This window comes from Paramormyrops kingsleyae, chromosome 3, assembly GCF_048594095.1.
Source record: "Paramormyrops kingsleyae isolate MSU_618 chromosome 3, PKINGS_0.4, whole genome shotgun sequence".
NCBI lineage: Eukaryota > Metazoa > Chordata > Actinopteri > Osteoglossiformes > Mormyridae > Paramormyrops > Paramormyrops kingsleyae.
Window position 1 is genome coordinate 8,264,066 of NC_132799.1, and position 18,295 is coordinate 8,282,360.

General features: G+C 44.8%; 2 protein-coding genes across 4 annotated transcripts in view; one reads left to right on the plus strand and one right to left on the minus strand.

Annotated features, from left to right (window-relative positions):
* fancl (FA complementation group L) overlaps positions 1-1,790 on the plus strand; it is a 23,302-nt gene extending 21,512 nt beyond the window's left edge. Inside the window, exons 14-15 of the mRNA XM_023840488.2 lie at positions 326-397; positions 542-1,790. Coding sequence (XP_023696256.1) covers positions 326-397; positions 542-577 — 108 coding nt within the window. The 3' untranslated portion in view covers positions 578-1,790. The remainder of the gene's footprint in view (positions 1-325; positions 398-541) is intronic.
* vrk2 (VRK serine/threonine kinase 2) lies at positions 46-16,115 on the minus strand. Of its 3 annotated transcripts, none has more exons than XM_072709546.1 (13): positions 15,823-16,115; positions 14,931-15,067; positions 13,795-13,850; positions 13,461-13,530; positions 12,444-12,531; positions 11,943-12,051; positions 11,697-11,789; positions 11,366-11,498; positions 6,236-6,356; positions 5,789-5,841; positions 5,024-5,169; positions 1,990-2,211; positions 46-825 (listed from the first exon to the last, which is right to left on the minus strand). In XM_072709546.1, exons 2-13 carry the CDS (start codon positions 15,055-15,057, stop codon positions 601-603), a joined length of 1,443 nt encoding a protein of 480 aa, XP_072565647.1. In that variant the 5' UTR covers positions 15,058-15,067; positions 15,823-16,115; the 3' UTR covers positions 46-600. The 3 variants fall into 3 exon arrangements, with proteins under 3 accessions (XP_072565647.1, XP_072565648.1, XP_072565649.1); XM_072709547.1 differs by lacking the exon at positions 15,823-16,115 and adding an exon at positions 15,275-15,564; XM_072709548.1 differs by lacking the exons at positions 13,461-13,530; positions 13,795-13,850; positions 14,931-15,067; positions 15,823-16,115 and adding an exon at positions 12,623-13,421.
* Between the last annotated feature and the right edge of the window lie 2,180 nt (positions 16,116-18,295).

Genomic DNA, 18,295 nt, shown 5'->3' on the forward strand with positions numbered 1-18,295 from the left:
TAAAGGGGTCACCTGACCTCCCCACCGTAAAGGACACAGATCTGCAAGGGTTGTAAAATTTCCTTTAACACGCATTCTTTTAAGAACAAGTAATGTATTAAGCCAGCCAGACGTGCAGTCATAAGTTATTCTTAAAGTTTTGTCCCTGAAATAAGTACCAGTCCCAAAGAGTTGTAAAATTGGCAAATGATGTTAATATTTATCTCCATGCCAACTCTATATCCCATCAGTAACAAAAAATTCAAACCCATACCCTACTGGTGTATTTGAACCAAAGCACTAAACCCTACTCCAGTGGTAATGAGAGCTTCCTTCTGCCCCACAGTGGCTGAGAGGCCTGCCATCCAGCCGCCAAAGCTTCAGCATGGTATTTGGAGAGTGCCCCTACTGCAGTAAGGTATGCTCTTTGGCTCCAGACTCCTACTGCCCCTGACTGGCAGGGAACAGTGTGTTTGTTTACTAATGGTGTCAGTCAGGACAGATATACTGAAATCTGTTTTTTTAATTTCAATTTTGACAATCATGTGTTCATCTGTTGTAGCCCATTACAGTGAAAATGGCTGTACCAAAGCCCTGAAAACAGACCTATTACCATCAACATCAAAGGGCAAGCAGAGCAAGGAGGACAAGGAAGAGGAGCGTAATGAGGGCACTGTAGAGTTTCAGCGCCCAGCTCGGGCCCCGGTCTCCTGCGGGCTGCTGTAGGACCGGCTCCCCATGCTCCTCCAAATCTTCAGGTTCTTCTGCCCACCTGAGACTCTGGGCGTCTGCTTCTGGTTGCTGTACCCGTTTACGAGGAGGTCTGGCCAGTGCCACCTTAGGTTTCTGCATGACAGAAATGAATGCTTCTGATTTGAATTTCTCACCAATTCTTTTTCAGTTTTAAGCAGAAGTTCTACTTTGTTCTTTCTTTGAAAATATATAAAGTGCACAGCAACAGTGCAGTGCCGGCTTATTTAGGGAGACCTGTCTAACACAATCACCCTACTCCTCCAAGTGGCACATCATGTGGCTGTAACTATATAAATCACACAGACGGGGTCAAAAGGTTCCAGTTACTGTTTGACTTAAACCACAGAATGGGCAGGATGTGAGAACTAAGTGATTGTGAACGTGATGTGATCAGTGCCTGCCGTGGTGGATCCAGCGTCTCAGAAACGGCCACCATGCTGGGATTTTCACATATCGCAGTTGACAGAGAATGGTGCAATAAACAAGGAAAGCGTCCAGTCAGCAGCAATTCAGCGGGTGAGAACGGGTCAGAGGAAGAGGGCCGGGCTCGTTAAAGTAAACACTAAGGCCACAAGTGCAGAAATAACCGTTAAGCAGAACAGTGGTCTACAGAAAGGCTTCTGTGAACTTGTCAGACCTTGAAGTGGATGGACCACAGAAGCACATGTCTGTGCTGGGTTCCACTCCTGTCAATGAAGAGCAAGAAGACTACACTAGTCGGCATGTGATCACCAAACTGGACGGAAAAAAAATGGCACCTGCTCTGACATGCTGATAGGGTTATTCCTACAAGAAACCTTCCTGTCCACCACATCCCTTTTGGGTTTGAGATCTGAGGACTCTGCAGGCCCCTGGAGTAAACTGATCCTGACTACATTTCTGGAAGCACCTTGAGAGCAACAGAAACTCAGATTCGTCAGAACTGGTGTAATTTTTCCATCTGCTTCAGGGTCTGACAAGTTGTGAGCATGTGACAGATGCCCACTGCTGTTGAAGAGAGTTGCTGTTTTTGACCTGTCTAATGTGTAGTTGAACAGTAAATGAACCCCTTGACATTACTGTACTGTCTGGAGAAGCAGGTTGTTTGTATTAACTTTATCTATCAAGGTGATTCTAGGATTTATGGTGGGGGGCATAAGAGGCCCCATAATTCATACAGAGGGCCAGCCTTGTTAGCCAATGACATGTTTTGAATCGCTGAGTGACAGGGGAAGTGGTAATCTGTGGTCACAACCCTGATCTATGAATGAATGTCACCTGTTCAGTAGGTGTGGCATAGGCCTGTCCTCTCAAAGGACGGGGCCTGGGCTCCATTTCAGGGGTCCTTGGCCGCGGTGCTGCCTTAGCTGTCCTGCCACGTGCCAGCACCGGGGAAGATGGCTGGGCTGCGGGGCTTGCAGCTGTTGCTTTCCCATCAGAAGGCGCGATTTTGGATCTGGCAGCTCCTGCACGTCTGGCTGGCGGAGGTCTCTGGGGGGGCTGGAAGGAAAAACTGAGGGGTTCGTCCCATTCCTTTCATTCCCATCCCAGAACCTGATCCTGACGTGTTCTGTGTGATTCTCGTCTCTCAAATTCAGAACCACCTCTAAATGGCACACATGGGGCCAGACCCTCAAACACCAGGCTGAAGTGCTGACACTGATGATCCCTTGTTGTCAATCAACTCTAGTGTCAGTGTTGCACTTCAGAACTCTGGGGAAAGTGTGGGGGGTCCGGTTGGCATTCAAACAGAGGAGATATCCCACGTTTCACATTTGGATCATAATTTCATCACAGCAGTCACAAATGGTGCCACAAAAGCTTCTCTGGCCCAGGAGCAAGTGAGGTAAAGGGAGGAGAGGCTGGCCACTGACCAACCCCAATCTGGAGAGGAGAAAAGCCCTGTGATGGATGGTCCCATTCCGCTCTCCCGACATGGCAACCCGCCAAGGCAAATCTGGCCATGCATCGCTCCCTGGGTCATATACAGGCAAAGTAAACAGCAAGTGCGCTCACACTCTATAAATGCCAGTGTGCGTGTGTGTTAGATGTGGTCCTGAGCTTTGGGATGAGGGGGTACCATTCGAAGTATCCACCCTTTCATGTCAGTCCCACCCCGGCCATCTCAAAGCCACAGCTGGACCTAAAGAGCATTAACAGGACCACTGAAAAAAGAGAAGCGAATGAATTAATGCAGATGGCTGACATTGAAGTCCAGGCAACTTTTAAAACGATCTGCTTTTTCCACTCTACTGTCCTGAGTAACATAGGGGAGACAACAGAAATGTGTTGGAATAATTTTGACAGAACCCTCTTCATTTCCAGTTTGCACATGTGGAGCCCCATTGGATTCTGAAGCTGCTGTAATCAGGGACACTGCACGGCAGTGTCGTCACAGCGACAGACCAGGGGCGCATGCGTGTGCGTGTGTGTGCAGGGCCCCTGATTACGCCGGCACTCACTTAACAAAACTCCCAGAAGCATTCAAGTTGAAGATCTACATTTCTTGGAGGGTTGGAAGGGTGTTAACTGTTGACTTCTTTGGAAACGAGCGGCATCAGGCTTTAGGTGACAACAGACTGGAGAGCTACACGCTGGAATGAAAGTGTAATTGTTTCCGGAGACAGAGGCGAGAGAACCAGAGGATCATGACAGAATTAGACATCCTCAGTGGCAGTTAATTACCCGAGCGTGGGGGGCCCCCCTTCAAAAAGCACCCCTACCTCCGACGCAAGCGATCGCTGGCCCGGGTAGCCCATGTCAACACTACAAGCCCCATGATCCACACTTTCTGCCCCTAATTGAGGACTCCCAAGCCTGGCTGCCAAACCCTTGCTTCCCGGCGACTAATAAGGACATCATGGGGGACCGCCGCTGCAACGAGCCACAATATTATATATGACACTCGTCACATAGTAAACACCCCCCCACACACACCACCTTTAGTTGCGGTCTCATTAACAGTGTGACATTTTTGGAAAACCGAGCTTTTGCGTCATGTTATTTTTATCTTGTGCCCAAAGAAATGCAAAACCCGAATTAGTCTGTTGTGGAAAGAGCCAGTGTCGCGATGGGGAGGGGGGGAGGAGCATGGCTTATATATAGTGGCCCCTGTCCGTTTCCTAGCTAATGAACATTAACGGACTGGCCAACATTCATTTGTAAAGGCAGAGGTCACAAACATAAATAAACACCACCTTACTATGCGAATCTCGCACAGAAGATATCCTGAGAGTTGATGACGCTCCCAAAATCATTACCGTACTGTACTTTGCCTTGCCGAATGGCATTTGTTTTTTTTTCTTCCCCTAGTCGTCTAAATTTACATCCCAGAAACAGTACACTGCTGCACTGAGGCATATTTACTTGATAGGAACCCAATTTTCATGCAAATATATTAAAATTCCTTCCTCCATATGCAAATATGCCCAAGCTCCTGACCCAGAAAAGAATTTAATCTGCGTGAGGTAACCGGGGGTTACGTGGGTAACAAAGTAACAAACATCCGGCTTCCCGTGAAACTGCAGGGAGGGAGGGGCGGGTGGGGGCCGCCGCGGCGAGCTGCGAAAGGTAGGCTAATTGTAGCGAAAGCTGCAGGCATTTCCTGACAGCTCTTAAACTTTGCGTCACCGAGACTTTATGGTAACAGCAGGTCAAAGCACTGGGCAGTTCCGCACGGGAATAAATCTATAATGGCGAGCGGGAGTCTTTCGCCTTGGGTGGAATGTGCAGAGGACATCACCGCAAATTGGGACCGCTCAGGCTCCGGTGCAGTTCATCGGTTCGAGTTAAGAGCGATAGCCCCCCCCCATCATTAAGCGCTCAATGCTAATCAAAGCCGTCCACTCAGGGGCCCTTGACTTCCAACGAGCTCCGGCGTTCGGGCCTGAGAAGGCAGACATCACACGCGCCGGGCAAGAAAAGCCCCCCCCCCCCCCCCCGCTTCACTTAAATAAGAAGAAATGTCACCCCCGATCACAGGCGACCTGGCTGCTAACTGTAATTTCATTACTTCTGCCTGGGATGAGTATTTTTGGCTCAGGTATATAGTCACGAGGAGAGTTTCTTTGTGGTGTTGGAATTCTTATAGTGCTTGTTGTAAGTACGGGAGAGACAGATGGCCTTAGGCAGCCCCAGGTAGTCAGCTTATCACTCCCCCCTCCCAGGAAGGCCAGAGTTTTAGCAGGGTCATACAAGGGCCACATGCTGCTTCCTCAAGGGTCAGGAGAAGACTTTCAGCCACTCTGTCCCTAAACGCTTGAATATCCCCACAATCTAGTCCCCAGACCCCAAAAAAAGTCCCCTATCTCACCACCGCCTGTACTCCTGGTCTAGAGAAGTCCAGCAGGCCCTCCACTCGGGCTTCTCCACCTGACAGGATGTCTAGGAGCATCTGGTAGTCCGGCTTTTCTTTGTATGCCAGGGAATTCACACACTTCAAGAACACTGCCACCTCCTCTGGAAGAAAGAGGAGCAGCAGTGTTATCACAGGTGAACATTAACTGCCCCTCAACTAAGTTTATCCAAATGCTCATGGGAGGAACTTAAAGCATACGCCCACATCTGCAATGTGTGCCTGTCAGTCTGCCACCTCGCCCTGCTGTTTGGGTACATGTGTCTTCCTAGAAACTTGTCAGGTGTCCTGGAGCCATCAGAACAAGTCAAGGGACTCGGGTACTACCTTGAATGCGTAGATGTATAGATGGTGCCAGGGTGAGTGGAGCGTGAGTGAGGCCTGGGCTGTTGGGCCCATGGACGGGGTGGGGGTGTGGTTCCCACATACATTAGCTTCACATTACCGATACACGTTATCTGAGAAGCCCAGTTGGAGAGAACCTTTCCAAAGACGTAAGGCCCCTGCCAATAATCACATCAGCATGACCCCCCCCAGCTCCTCATTCTGAAGCAATGTGCCTACAAACCTATAACAGAACATTGTCCCTGAGTGCTCTATACGCTGAGAGAAACTCAGGAGATTATAGGAGCCGCTCTCTGGCATCAAAGCTATGCTGTGATGCCTCCATGCCCCCCCCGCCACACCTGTCATCCAAGAGCCCCCCAGCACCAACCTACTCACCCATACCACTGCCAGGTAGCTCCAGCACTGAATCGGGGAGGTTGGCCATCAGCCTGGGGTGGTGAACAGGAACTGAGCAAATGAGAAACTCCAAAACTGGATCTTTGTCTTTTGGCATTGTTGGGTTAAGTTGACCCAAAAATGTCCTACATCACATCAAGAAATTATACCGCATGCAGTACAAAGAGCAGATTTCTTCTTTTCCCAAAAGCATTACCCATGACATCACCATTGGATGCTCGGTAGGCTCGCAACTCTATGGGCTATAAAACTCTTGGTTTGCATCTGTCATTTTTATGCATTGTACTACATTAACATTCAGTTGGTGAATCCCATATACAGCTAAGGAATCACATCTACTAAAAGGTAGGGAGAAAAAAATCCACTTAGACTCTTGGACTCCGGACCAGTAGGTCCCAACGCCAGAGTAAGGAGCCATGAGAGCACCTGGCTTTGGCCTCCTGGACGTGTACTGGGTTCTTCAGCATCGAGTCCCAGGGCAGTGTCCCGCACAGCCAGTGGAGCAGGCAGTATCCCAGATTTTCCAGGTCACTGCGCCTTGAGGGAGCTGTGGAAACAGGGAGAAAACAGGCAAGAGGGTTAGTTACCCTCATACAGGAATGCGGTTTGGGAGACTTCCTCATCTCCTCCGCCAATCCCACGGAGGTACGGTGCTTTGGCCTGCTCTGTACTCAAACACAAATGGCTCTTCCTCACCCCAGAAACCTGCTCCAGCTAGAACTTGACCAAACAGGTCAATTACCCCCAACCTCCCCCATGCCACTGGTCATACCGCTGTGCTCGACAGAACCCCAAGGCCTTCCCCATCTGGCTCATCACGAGAACCCGATCCCCACGGCCTCTGACACGATCCAGACGGCCCTCGGCCTGTCCCGACGCTGTCTACGGGAGAGCCAAGCAGTAAAACAAAGAAATAAATGTCTGGGCCTAAATTGTTAACACATGTTGCTGGAGCCCTTGGGGTCCATGCTGGCCATAGAGGGGGAGTGTAGACCTGAGTGCAGACCTTGAGCCAGAGACCCCTGGAGTCCCTCACGAACCTCGAGTTGTGTATGTGCTGCCATCTAGCGCAAAGGCTCGCTCCTGAGCCCACCCGGGTCCTTGCAGCCGATGAAGGCAATTCAAACGGACATCCTTTCTTATCCCTCATGCTGATTTTTTTCCCTCCCAAAACAGATAATATATAGTATACTCTAAATACTATAATGTGGATTATGGATTGTGATGCTGATGCTTACATTTTTACATTCTTTTTTGCAGATGGTTTTATCAAAAGCGACATTTTCGTTTTTTTTTCTTTCTTTTTTTCTAAAGCAGGATCAGCCAGTTCGTGGAGCAATTAGGGGTTAGGGGTTATGCTCAAAGACCCAACAGTGAAGTCACTCTGCCAACCCCCCCCCCCCCCCCCCTTCCATATGCACCATGTCATGAGTTTGCGCAAACACCATGCTAATCTTCTCTCTATCATGCTATAGTAAAGAATGTTGATCTAGCTCCTACTGAACGGTGACAGCAATCGCGGTGACACGTGGTAAGCTCAGACCGAACTGAATGCTCATCTCCTTTTGGGCAAGACCTGGCCAGTCCCCCAAACCATGCTATTCCCTCCTGTGGTTGCTCCCATCGTAAATCTCCCCAAACCACCCGTCGGAGGGGAGTTAGTCGTTTTTCCATCCAGAGAAGGCGAGGGCCTTTCCAGAGACACAGCTGGGGAGAGCCCGGCTGCTGCACGCTGGGCAGGTCCTGCAAGCATGTCATGAAGATACATGGATCCACAGGAAATCATACAAATCACCCGTCAGACCTATGACCCAAATGAAAATCCAAGGATCAAAACGAATGTCCAGGAGAACGAGATCCCAGAGCTGTCTGTAGAATGCACTTTGGGTGGCTCTGAATTTCCTGGCTTGCTAGTGGCTCTAAGGAGAGCACACAGAACAAACAAGTCTGCCATGGCAGCAGTCTGGCCTAAAGCATGCAGTGTGCCGTCTGAGAAACCCTTCTCCAAGCGTCAGTACATGTGCCACACTCAACACTGTACCGCAATGCACACATTAAGCCAAAACCTCCTGTATTCGGTCACATATCCAAAGACAATCATCCAAAGTCAAAAACCGCCAGCACTTTGGCATCTCATCAGGAAAGAATTCAGTAAAGGACTATAAAACCCGCATTCCTTCCCTTATTTCACATTAATTAATTAATGTGTTACTCTTCACTCTTACCACATCTCTCAAGATTTCTGTACATGCAGAAAAGCATGTCCCTAAGTCTGCTCCACTAAGTCTGGATTCACCACAGTTTGTTTATTCTGAGCATAAGAAATGCCATTGTATGGACAGTGTCCATAGTCAATAATACTACTATCATCATTATTATCATATTTACATGAGAGGAAAAAAAACAAATAGCTCCAAGTTGATTGTTGACAGCAAGGTGAACCAAAGTATGTGCTCTGCTCAGCTTCTCCAGCTCTGCTCTATGGCCACAGCCCATCTCCAGAGAAATTAGCTATCGACTGCATTCATCAGAGATGGGGGAGTCCCCCTGGGGAACCTGTGCCCAACATTGATCCCAGCACTGCAACAGCACTGCAAATACGATAACATCGTTTGGGTGGTTTTGGGGCCTGCAGCTACCCAGGAAATTAATTGGGTAGCTTGATTAACTGAAGCTTCAGCTGGATATTTTCTACGACATTATAGCCAGCAAACTGAGAAGTTACATGAGAGGTATTGATATCAAGTCATTTGCAAACAATTTCAATTGCGTACTGCACTTTAAAAACATCTTTTACAAAGTGCTCTGTTTCAGGAAATAGTGATTAACACAGCATAAACTTCTGTTGACACGCACTCTGCATTATCTGTTGTTTAAATGTCTTTTGGCATTGTTGGAACCTGCCACATCAATGCTGTGTGTGGTCAAAAGGTTTCTTTGATAACCTTTTGTTACCTTTAACAAACAGGTAGCCAATTCGTTCAGGGGGGAACAAAAGTGGGACTAAGGGAACTCAGTAACCCAAATTAGCTGTCAAACACCCTTTCACACCCTAAAAGTTACCCGGTACAGACCTAAAAATAACAGTGGCTGTTAAGCACAACACTACTCTGAATTTTCCCTCTCTAAAACAAGTAAATTTCCAATCGGAGGAGCATGCATTCCTTCAGAGGCACAGCTAGCTAGGGAAGGTGGACAGCTGAAGACGGGAAAAACAGCAGAAACAGGGCAGAGGCCCACCGTGGACTTGCAGACATCCGCCCGATTTCTGGTGACCCTCCAAAGGAGGAGTGCTAAGATCATCATATCATTACCTATTTGTTTAACAGACATTCTCAGGCATTGGGATCCCCTCAGTTGTGAATTTTGGTTCTTTCACTTCAGAACAATACGAGATCCAGCCAGTTGCCCCCTGTAGGCCACATGGAGTCTCCCCTCCCACCTCAGGAGGAAACATGGCCATGGTGACATGCAGGACTAGAGGATCCAGAAGGACACTGTCCTCTGGCAGACATGTACATGCATCCAAGACTCAAAGCTATCAATCAAGATCCTCTATGTACACTGACAAGAAACGCAGCTACTTAGGACTAGAGTCTCTGGCTAAAAAGGCAATACAGAAATCTTATCTACTCAGACTATTCACGGCAAGTCTACACAGATAACTTCAGTATCTGGCATTTCTATATTAGCATGCCACAGAAGTTGTTTCAGTTATACCTGTGATGGTTTTCCTCTGGAGAGTTAAAAGAACCATGAAAACATCCAACACTAACCACATTTAAAAAAAGACAGATGGGTGGATGATGACACCAACTTTAGTGCAGTGTTGCCCATGACAACACTGCTACCTCTAAAACTACAGATCAAAAGGCACTGGGCAATCCTGGAATTCCAATCACGCATCGTAGAGACACACCCAGATTAATCCAGGGTCCTGTGCCTGTTGCTATACTCCTACAAAATAAACTCTGGGAGAGTGGTGTCACTAAATAAAATTATGTTATGTACAAATAAAGAAGAAACAAAGTTCATCCACCATGGTGGTAACAGTAATAATATGTAATAATATGTTCCTGGAACATTAAGATTGGCTTTTCTTTGCCCACAGCCTTCAGTGCTGACAAAGCACCTTGTTCCCCCATATTGACAAGAGTGACTGACAACACCACAGCCATTAGCTGCCCTGCCTACTACTGAAGCCCGAGTATCGCTACGGGCACGGCCAGCCTCCGACTCCTGTCTAAAGCAACACTGAAGGTTTAATTAATAGTAAATGAATACACAATGCAGGTTATGACTTTAACTAATTAGGGAATTGTTGAATTAAGCCTACTAGGGAAAGTGCAGCTGAGAAGATCAATATCCAATGAAAAGAACTGTGTACGTCATTTGCCAGCAAATGGGTTTCCGATATTTTCTGAGGGAGTTCAAAAAAAAAGAGAGAGAAATATATATGTAGCTACGGAGACAGTAAATTTACTTAAAACAGTATAACAAACATTAAAATAGACTGGGTCATGACCCTATAGGTCACTTTTCCACTGCGCCAAGTATGGTACTTTTGGTACAGTACTTTCAGTACTTTCCAATGACTTCTGGTCGAGTACCAGTACTAAAATTTCCAGTACCAAAAGTGCCAAACCAGCTGGGGTACTTTGGTACTTAGGGGTGGGACTTTCTTTGTCGATTGGTTATCCAAATAGCCTGTCGCTAACACACAATACAAGCCCCGCCTTGAAAACAGTTGCGAACTTAGAAAATAATGATGAACGAAGTAAAAAAAAATATGCAATTTGGTTGTAAGAACATATATATGGGCTGATATTTGTGCCACTAGAAACTGAATATGAATTTTGTATATTTGAATCTGCAGTTATCCGCATTACAAAGCTGAATCTGAATTTAGTAGTTTGAATCTGAATTCCAGGACCTTGAAATAGCATTTATCCTACCTCGAAAAATTCAGTTCGCAAATTCAATTTCAATCTAGTGTGACACACATCCGGGTCCTTGAGGAAAAGTAATCGACCGCAGATTCACAACGCAACTCATTTCCACGTTTACGACAGTTCTGCAGGTCGGTAAAGAGGAGGCGTGTGCCAGGGTGTCGCAAGCGCAAATGCGGGATCATATACGTAATAAAAATTAAGCTGTACCGGCACTGCTATATCTTAAGCTTTATCGTACCACCACTTCTCACAAGTTGCCAGTACTCTGCTACTCAGAGACAAGCGTCACGCGAGAGTGGCGGGGCACCGAGCGCAGTACCGACAGTGTATCAGCCCATACATATACAGCAAAAAGATTCGGATGGCATGACAAGAAAGTAAAAAGTATTTTGTTGAATATACTAACTATACTAATTTACCAATCAAAGTTGCACTGAAAAGTAAGGCTAGTTTTCTTTATAACTCATAGGTTATTTGAATCTTACTTGCAATTGCAAAGGGTTCCTAAATATATTAGACCATCATACTGCTGTTTGGATACACACATCACCATGTTTAACATTATGTTTCATTTCCAAGTGAAAAAATAAGGTGTTGACCTTACCTACTCCATTGTGAGCATCTATACTTGTGTATTCAGTCGTGCCATTGTGTCTCTTCTTAGGATCTTCTTTATACTCCTTGTGAACACCCTGAGGACAATACCTATATGAGAGCCCATAGTCAGCCAGGTATACCTGCAAGGTGAGAAAGCAGCCATTAAATGTCAACATCCTATAAAAGATATTAAATGATGCATTATATCATGTGAAGTATATTATATGAAGTATGGGATTATATGAAGTAGTGACCTTAACATTGGGTGTTTTGGGTCTTTTTGGGTATACTGCTCTGATATACTAGAGTGGGATCTACTCAACACTTATCACACCTACCTTGTTGGGGTCGTCGTAGTCAAGCAACAGGTTGGCAGCCTTGATGTCACCATGGACATATTCATGTTCATGAATGTACTCCAACACGTGCAACTGGAGAGCCGTGCAGAGAAGGGGTTACTTGGCGTGATACCGTCACGCTACTGTGGCACATGCTGAGGAGGAGGCCACGTCCAGAAGCAAAAGCAGGAAAGGATGGTCCTCTGAAAGCCACGCTAGATGCACATGTCCACCGGGACTTCTCACCATGCGACAGCCCAGCTGCAGGACCGTCTGCCTCTTCAGCTTGCTGCCATTCTGTTGACACGCCTTCTGCAGGTCAGCTCCTAAGCGGTCCACCACCATGAACCTGTAGCTGAGAGGGGAACGAGACAACGGCGATTCAGAATGCTAACCCTGGACAAGAGATTAAACATCATTCACATTGGTCACTCAAGGGCGTGGGTTCGGTTTCAGCTTTGGTAGGGAGTAAATCAGTCCCAAAGGTCCCCCACTCCCCTAACCCCACACACGGTATCCCAACAATATTGGTGAAGACCTGTCCCTGCCCTTGTGCTCACTTCACACAGCTGTTAGTATTGTGGGAAAAAAGCACTGATCTTCTGCAGTGGACTGGCATCCCATCCAGGATGCACACCTGCCATGTGCTGAATGCTGTCTGGAACAGGCTCCAGTCCACTCCTACCATCCTTTTCTGGATCAGCAGATAAAAGATGGATAGACGGCCGTTTTTATCTTATTCTTTACCGTGTCCCTTGATATTCAGACAGTCCAGAGCCCCAGTAGTTTGGAATCCCAAGAAAGTTTAATCTTCGCTCCCTCTTCCACTTTCGTACTGTCAGGATGGCAGCAGAGAGAAGTTTGACATGTTACAAACTATAAGAGTCTAACCCTAACAATGGTGTCATAGAAATACAACCACGTACTTCCTTGGTACATCAAATAATACTGCCCACAGCCTGTGTTCTCCACAGAAGAAAACTGGAAAACATCCAGTGGACCCAAAGTCTGAGGTCACAGTCCTACAACCACAGAAGCACAGCCTACCAGCTCATCAGCCTTCCAGGTGCCCTGTCCACCTGCATCCACCCCCACCCCAGTAAATGTGGACAGCCATCCTGCTACAGCAGGCCAGGTTGGCTCACCACCAGCTAGACAGGTGGTCAGAGGCTCCCCTGGAACAACCAGCATCATTATTTGCAATTTGGTCACCCTCTAAAAATTAGAGTCAAAACAAGCTGGGATTGCGCTAACGAGCACAGGGGTACATGTTTGCCTTGGCTTATTAATTTGACTAGCAGAGATCATTTTCATCCACTGCCACTTAATCAGCGCGGTGCTGTCCGCCCGCAGCACCGCTAAAAGCAGAGCTACCGCCCTCCTCTGTTTCCCCAATAAGCTGTCCAATTTAGCGTTCATTGGGCCCGCCATCTTTCAGACCAGGAGGCCAAAAGAAAAGCCTGTTATAATGGTTAAGCCTTACTCACCTATGCAGTTAAAAATACCTTTTTGGTGGACACTATTGTGTTTTAATGCTACACTGGCTATTTTATTTTGCATTAACACAAAAGAAGGTTCTGCTCCCCGATAAGAATAAACCCAGAAAACTCAAACTTCTACAGCAGTCCATGCCAGCTGAACTGGCATTATTTAGGGCCTACTAAAACAAACAGATTTATATTACAGAGAATTGCGGATTCGTACCTGGGGGCTTGGTGTAGTGTGTAGCAGGTTTCTATGGTACAGTAAGGTAATAATACTTACAGCTTTCTTGTTTTGCGGCCCTTTGATAAAATTTCAGTTCTGTGAACAAAGGCCCATTTTCATGAAACTCCTGAAATGAAAATATTTAAACACTGAAATGTCAGATTATGACTAAAAAGGTTTAAATGAAAAATACCTAAAAATACCAAGACAGCCTGCACATATGCTAATCCCTTTGTTCAAATTATGAGTTTCTTGTTTGAATTCTGTATTGAGGAAGATTATAAGATACAGGAGGTGAGCACAGTATTAAAGACAAACACACAAAGGTCTCAGAGATCAGTAGGGAAGGAGCTGGAATCTTCATAATGAATGACCTCATTCCTCCACTCACCACTTTAATCACGAAATTGGCGTCTTCTCGAACGGGAGCATCCTGCTGCGGTGAGGCTGAGAGAAGAAAAACGTAGCATGAGCAAATCAAATAAATGCAGGAAGCTCAGTGTTATGTTTCTGATACGCTACAGACAACAGGTGGTGTGGTGGTTAGGGACACAGACCAACAATGTGATGGCTGCCTTTTTAAAGGCTCACAAAGGGCTCTGCTGTTGTAGCAAAAACCCTTCTGGTAATGTGTCTAAGTCATATAACCCAACGTCACAGCACTGTCGAGCCCCAGAACCAAACTGAATGCTGACTTCATCACAGAGCACCTGGAGGTAAGGTCATCATGTGGCGATGACATATGTTAGGAGAAAGGCAGATGGAGCAGCCCATAGCTCCGCCCCCCTTCCCTCCTCCCTTAATTACCGCCATGTCTGGCAAGTACAGAGCCACCAGCGCCACTCTGGCACCTTGACAAGTGCCACCTACCGGACAGAACGACACCCAACTGAGGAAAAAGGACAAGCGGATCACACGCAACCACATCCAAGTAGTGATGCACTGAACTGAACCGTAGACCCAGACAAAACTGGTTCCCAAAGTTGGTTAGCCCATGCTCAAAGGAATATTCCGGAAATCTCTAGGGGACATCTGTAATACATCCTTTTCAAAAGCATCCTGAAGCCTTTCAGTCCCATTCCAGTTTCCCCGGCACCAGCACATCCTGTCAACTGATCCCAGTGTTTAATAGACCACAGACAATTATGGATGAAGAAATGCTAACAGAATTAGTGTATGAGGAAAACGAAGAGCAGCTTTGGATTTTGTCCGAGCAATATAGGTTTATTAAGATGAAAATGGCTCAGCAGCAGGTGGTAACAAAGTTACTGCCTGTTTTTGGGTCTGATATCTATTAGTCCTGTTAAAACAGATGGAATTTATCTTATTTGCTAAGGTCTGAAATGCTATCCTTAAATTCTGACCCAGTGGGCTGTGATAAAAACCCACAAGAACAATAGGATTACACAAAAAAAAAATCAATATATACTGGTTGCTGGACGCAGCAAAACCACAAACACTACAGTAATGCTGTGTGATTGACTGAGAGAAACACAAGGACTGATTAACACATTGTGATATAATTACCTAAATAAATCAGCCCGAAGCCTCCTTTGCCGATTATCTGGCCCAGTCTCCACTCTTTCTTCTCTGTGTCGGTTAAAATCCAGCCATCTGGCAGTGGTGTCGGCAAGGCCTTCCTTCTTGGTGGCATTTTAAAGCACCTTCGTTGACATGAAAATAATATTACAATGTTGTCACAGTAATATCCAAACAGGTGAAGATACCTGACATGTTACTTCTAAGAGACAAAGAGGATAACATGCAGTGAATATTTTACAGTGTCAATCTTAATAAACTCCCATTCTTATGTGGTCCTTAAATTAAAAATAGACCGATATGTTGAATACATTTACATACTTCTGAAGTACCTTCGCTTAATTTCACCCTGAACTGAGAACCTCCCATTCAAAGTGATGCTGATCACGTGACCGCGCAGATGTTGGCTGCTATCACGTCGAAATACGTTTTTATCTCTCAAATTTAGAAGCTGCCAGTGTTGTTTAGTCCATGAAATGCAGCGGGGTAATATGGCAAGAGGACAACACCTTGACTGGCATTTTCGATTCTTTAACTTCTCATTTTACTGAAACTGAAAGTATCCGAATCGCCTTGCCCAGGAAACTGAAAGGGAACTTTTCTGGTTCTGGCGAACAGGCATCAAGTCTATGACAAATATTCGTAATAATTAGTGTTCAATCGCCAAAACGCTATTAAATTAGAGACATGACTATATTGAGATCTAAACGAAGTTCGCTAACTTATTATAGAGAACCGTGTAGTGAGAAGTGATTTTAACATTAATGCTAGACTACGAATGTGCCGAATTGTAAACGGAGAATACATACAACTCCAGCTAAGCTGGGTAGCTGAAATCTTAAAAGTTTATGTTGTTACTTCTTCGGCGTTCGTAGGTTACCTTCCTTTATCTGAGCCAGTCGCGCCGTTTACAGTGTATGACTCAGACTTTCTTGAAGCTGATTCTTAATGCCAATTAAGTTGTAGTTCATATTAATCCCATGCATGACTGTATGTGAAAGCACATACAAATGTCCATAGAGCCACTTTGAGACGCAATGATTAATAACAACAGCGTTGGTTTCGGTCGTTGGCAGATTTACGGTGTCCGTTATAGGACATCCTTCATTTACGCGTCTTTTAAAAAGACTCGAAGTTCATGATCCTTCTTTCTTTTTCAGTATTTTAAGATAGGTGCGTTCGCGCATGCGTATTAATACATTCTAGTTAGAAAGGTGAGCCAGTTGCTTCATGCCGACATTGTGCAACGAAAGATATTGTTTTCCCCTATAGATCCCTTGGCAGTATTAGCATTTCAAATAAATTAAGTTTTATATTCATATGTTAATGTTATTAAAGATTTACTGTATATCAACAATCAAAAAGTAGCCTACATTTCCCAACCTTGCCTCAGGGGAAAATGAAGAATTTGACAGATGAAGTATTTCTACAATAAATAAATGACAGATTTCTGAGCAAGCATACATCACAAACCCTCTGTTTCACTGATCAAATTATGTATAAATTCTTTGACTACGTGTTAGCTGAACAACATGATTGACTAAAAGTAATCATTTATATTCCAAAGCCATGTTGTACAAACTGATTCACAGTAGGCTTGTGGTCTGAGACAGATTTACAGACCAATCTGGTTTCTGTTTTACTCCCTGTTTTCATCAATAATGGGCTCTCATCCTCCTTAATATGTCATACGAGGCACTCACCCCATGCTGGTGCAATCCATCCACACTTCGTTACTCATTGTGCGTATTGATCATATCGCACCCGCTGATCCAGTTTAGTCAAGCACTTTTTTCCTTCATACTTTGTGTTACAGATTAATATAACTAGCTATCTGGTTTCACAGAAAATTATGACTGTAAGGAAATTATGTCTATAAATAAAATCAATTGATTAAAATATATTTAATATTAAATAAAATAAATAGGACTTTAAAATAAATGTTCGTACTTGTCCAGATGGTCCAACTCTTGTGACGACCCAGCGTGTATATTGGTCCACAGTATACTGTAGGTAAACTTTTAATCAATTGGGTTTCATCGAGATATTAATTAAATCCATTGCATGAATAAAATCTCATGATGTCACTTATAATCCATCTTGATTTAACTGAGGATTTGCTACTAATTTAATCGCCTTAACCAAACTAAAACAATTTTACGCATGTATTTGTGCTCATACAAACATATTTTATTATACGTCAAAATGTAATACGTGTAAAGTGATAATGAAATCTATAACGGGTAAATCTAAACATATTTTGAAATATATGGGGATATGGGTATTTTTACTATTACAACTATTCTTAACAATTTGGTCTTACACAAATGTAAAATTAGAGCGACTCATCGGCTAACATATCCGGTTTAAGATGTAATTAAAATCTTTCATGTAAAATTTAAGCGATTCATATAATCAACAGCTCAATCAAGTTTGCCTAATTAAGACACCGCTGGACCGAAAGTAAGCCTGTACAGCACGCGTAAATGACTTCGGTTTTAGGAAGTGTGATAGATAGATAGATAGATAGATGAAAGGGATTTGGTTTTGTATACAAAATATATGATCTTTGTTATGACGCGAGCTGGACACGTACTGGACAAGTCACCTACTTGGTTATACGTAAAGCACTTGGTCGTATGGGGCTTTAGAGCCGTTCTGTTACATGAACAAACTGACACCGAAATCAAATGATTTCAATGAATGGTTCAGTAGCAGTCAGTTTAACATGCTTTCTTCACCTACACAGAAACCAACATAAATCTCACCTTGCCCAGAGAACAGTAATGATTAATACTGCCACATACATGACAAGTGAAGTAGATGCGATGGTTTTATGGCTTCATCTGGACTATGATTCTCATGACTATGGGTCGTCAGTAGGTCAGCTGACACGTGTAGAGACACGTCCTCCCGCAATGTCAGTCTGGTCTTTGATTCTATAAAATAGCTTTTAAAGCTTGTGCATCCCAATAAGGAAACCATATTTCAACAGCCCGAACATGGTAGCATGACAGTCCTGGTCTTGTGACCATAAGGTTGCAGGCTGATGTGCGAGAAGGAATACTGATGTCCTGTTCCAGAGTCAAGAACTGAATTTATTCATTAATAATTCTCTGACCCTGCTATGGAAAATGGATAGGTGACTAGATGTTAGACAAATGGATGGATGGATGGAATAAAACATTAAATAATTACCAAAAATACATACATATAATACTGTAAGACACTTTTTTGTTTTGTTGTTGTTCTGATTGGGATGATAAACAGCAGGGCCGTGCAGATACTCTTTAAGGTTCCTGACTGGGGGGAGCTACAAGGAACACAGGAGACAGAAGGAATACAGGACAAAA

Bases quoted from the DNA above. Each gene is read 5' to 3' on its own strand.
- vrk2 (XM_072709546.1), bottom strand. From the start codon at position 15,057: ATGCCACCAAGAAGGAAGGCCTTGCCGACACCACTGCCAGATGGCTGG. The intron at 11,499-11,696 runs GTAGGTGTGATA...CTCACCTTGCAG, and splicing joins ACTACGACGACCCCAACAAG to GTATACCTGGCTGACTATGG. The intron at 2,212-5,023 runs GTGAGATAGGGG...TTTTCCTTCCAG, and splicing joins GACCAGGAGTACAGGCGGTG to CCCCCCCAGAGACCTCCGCC.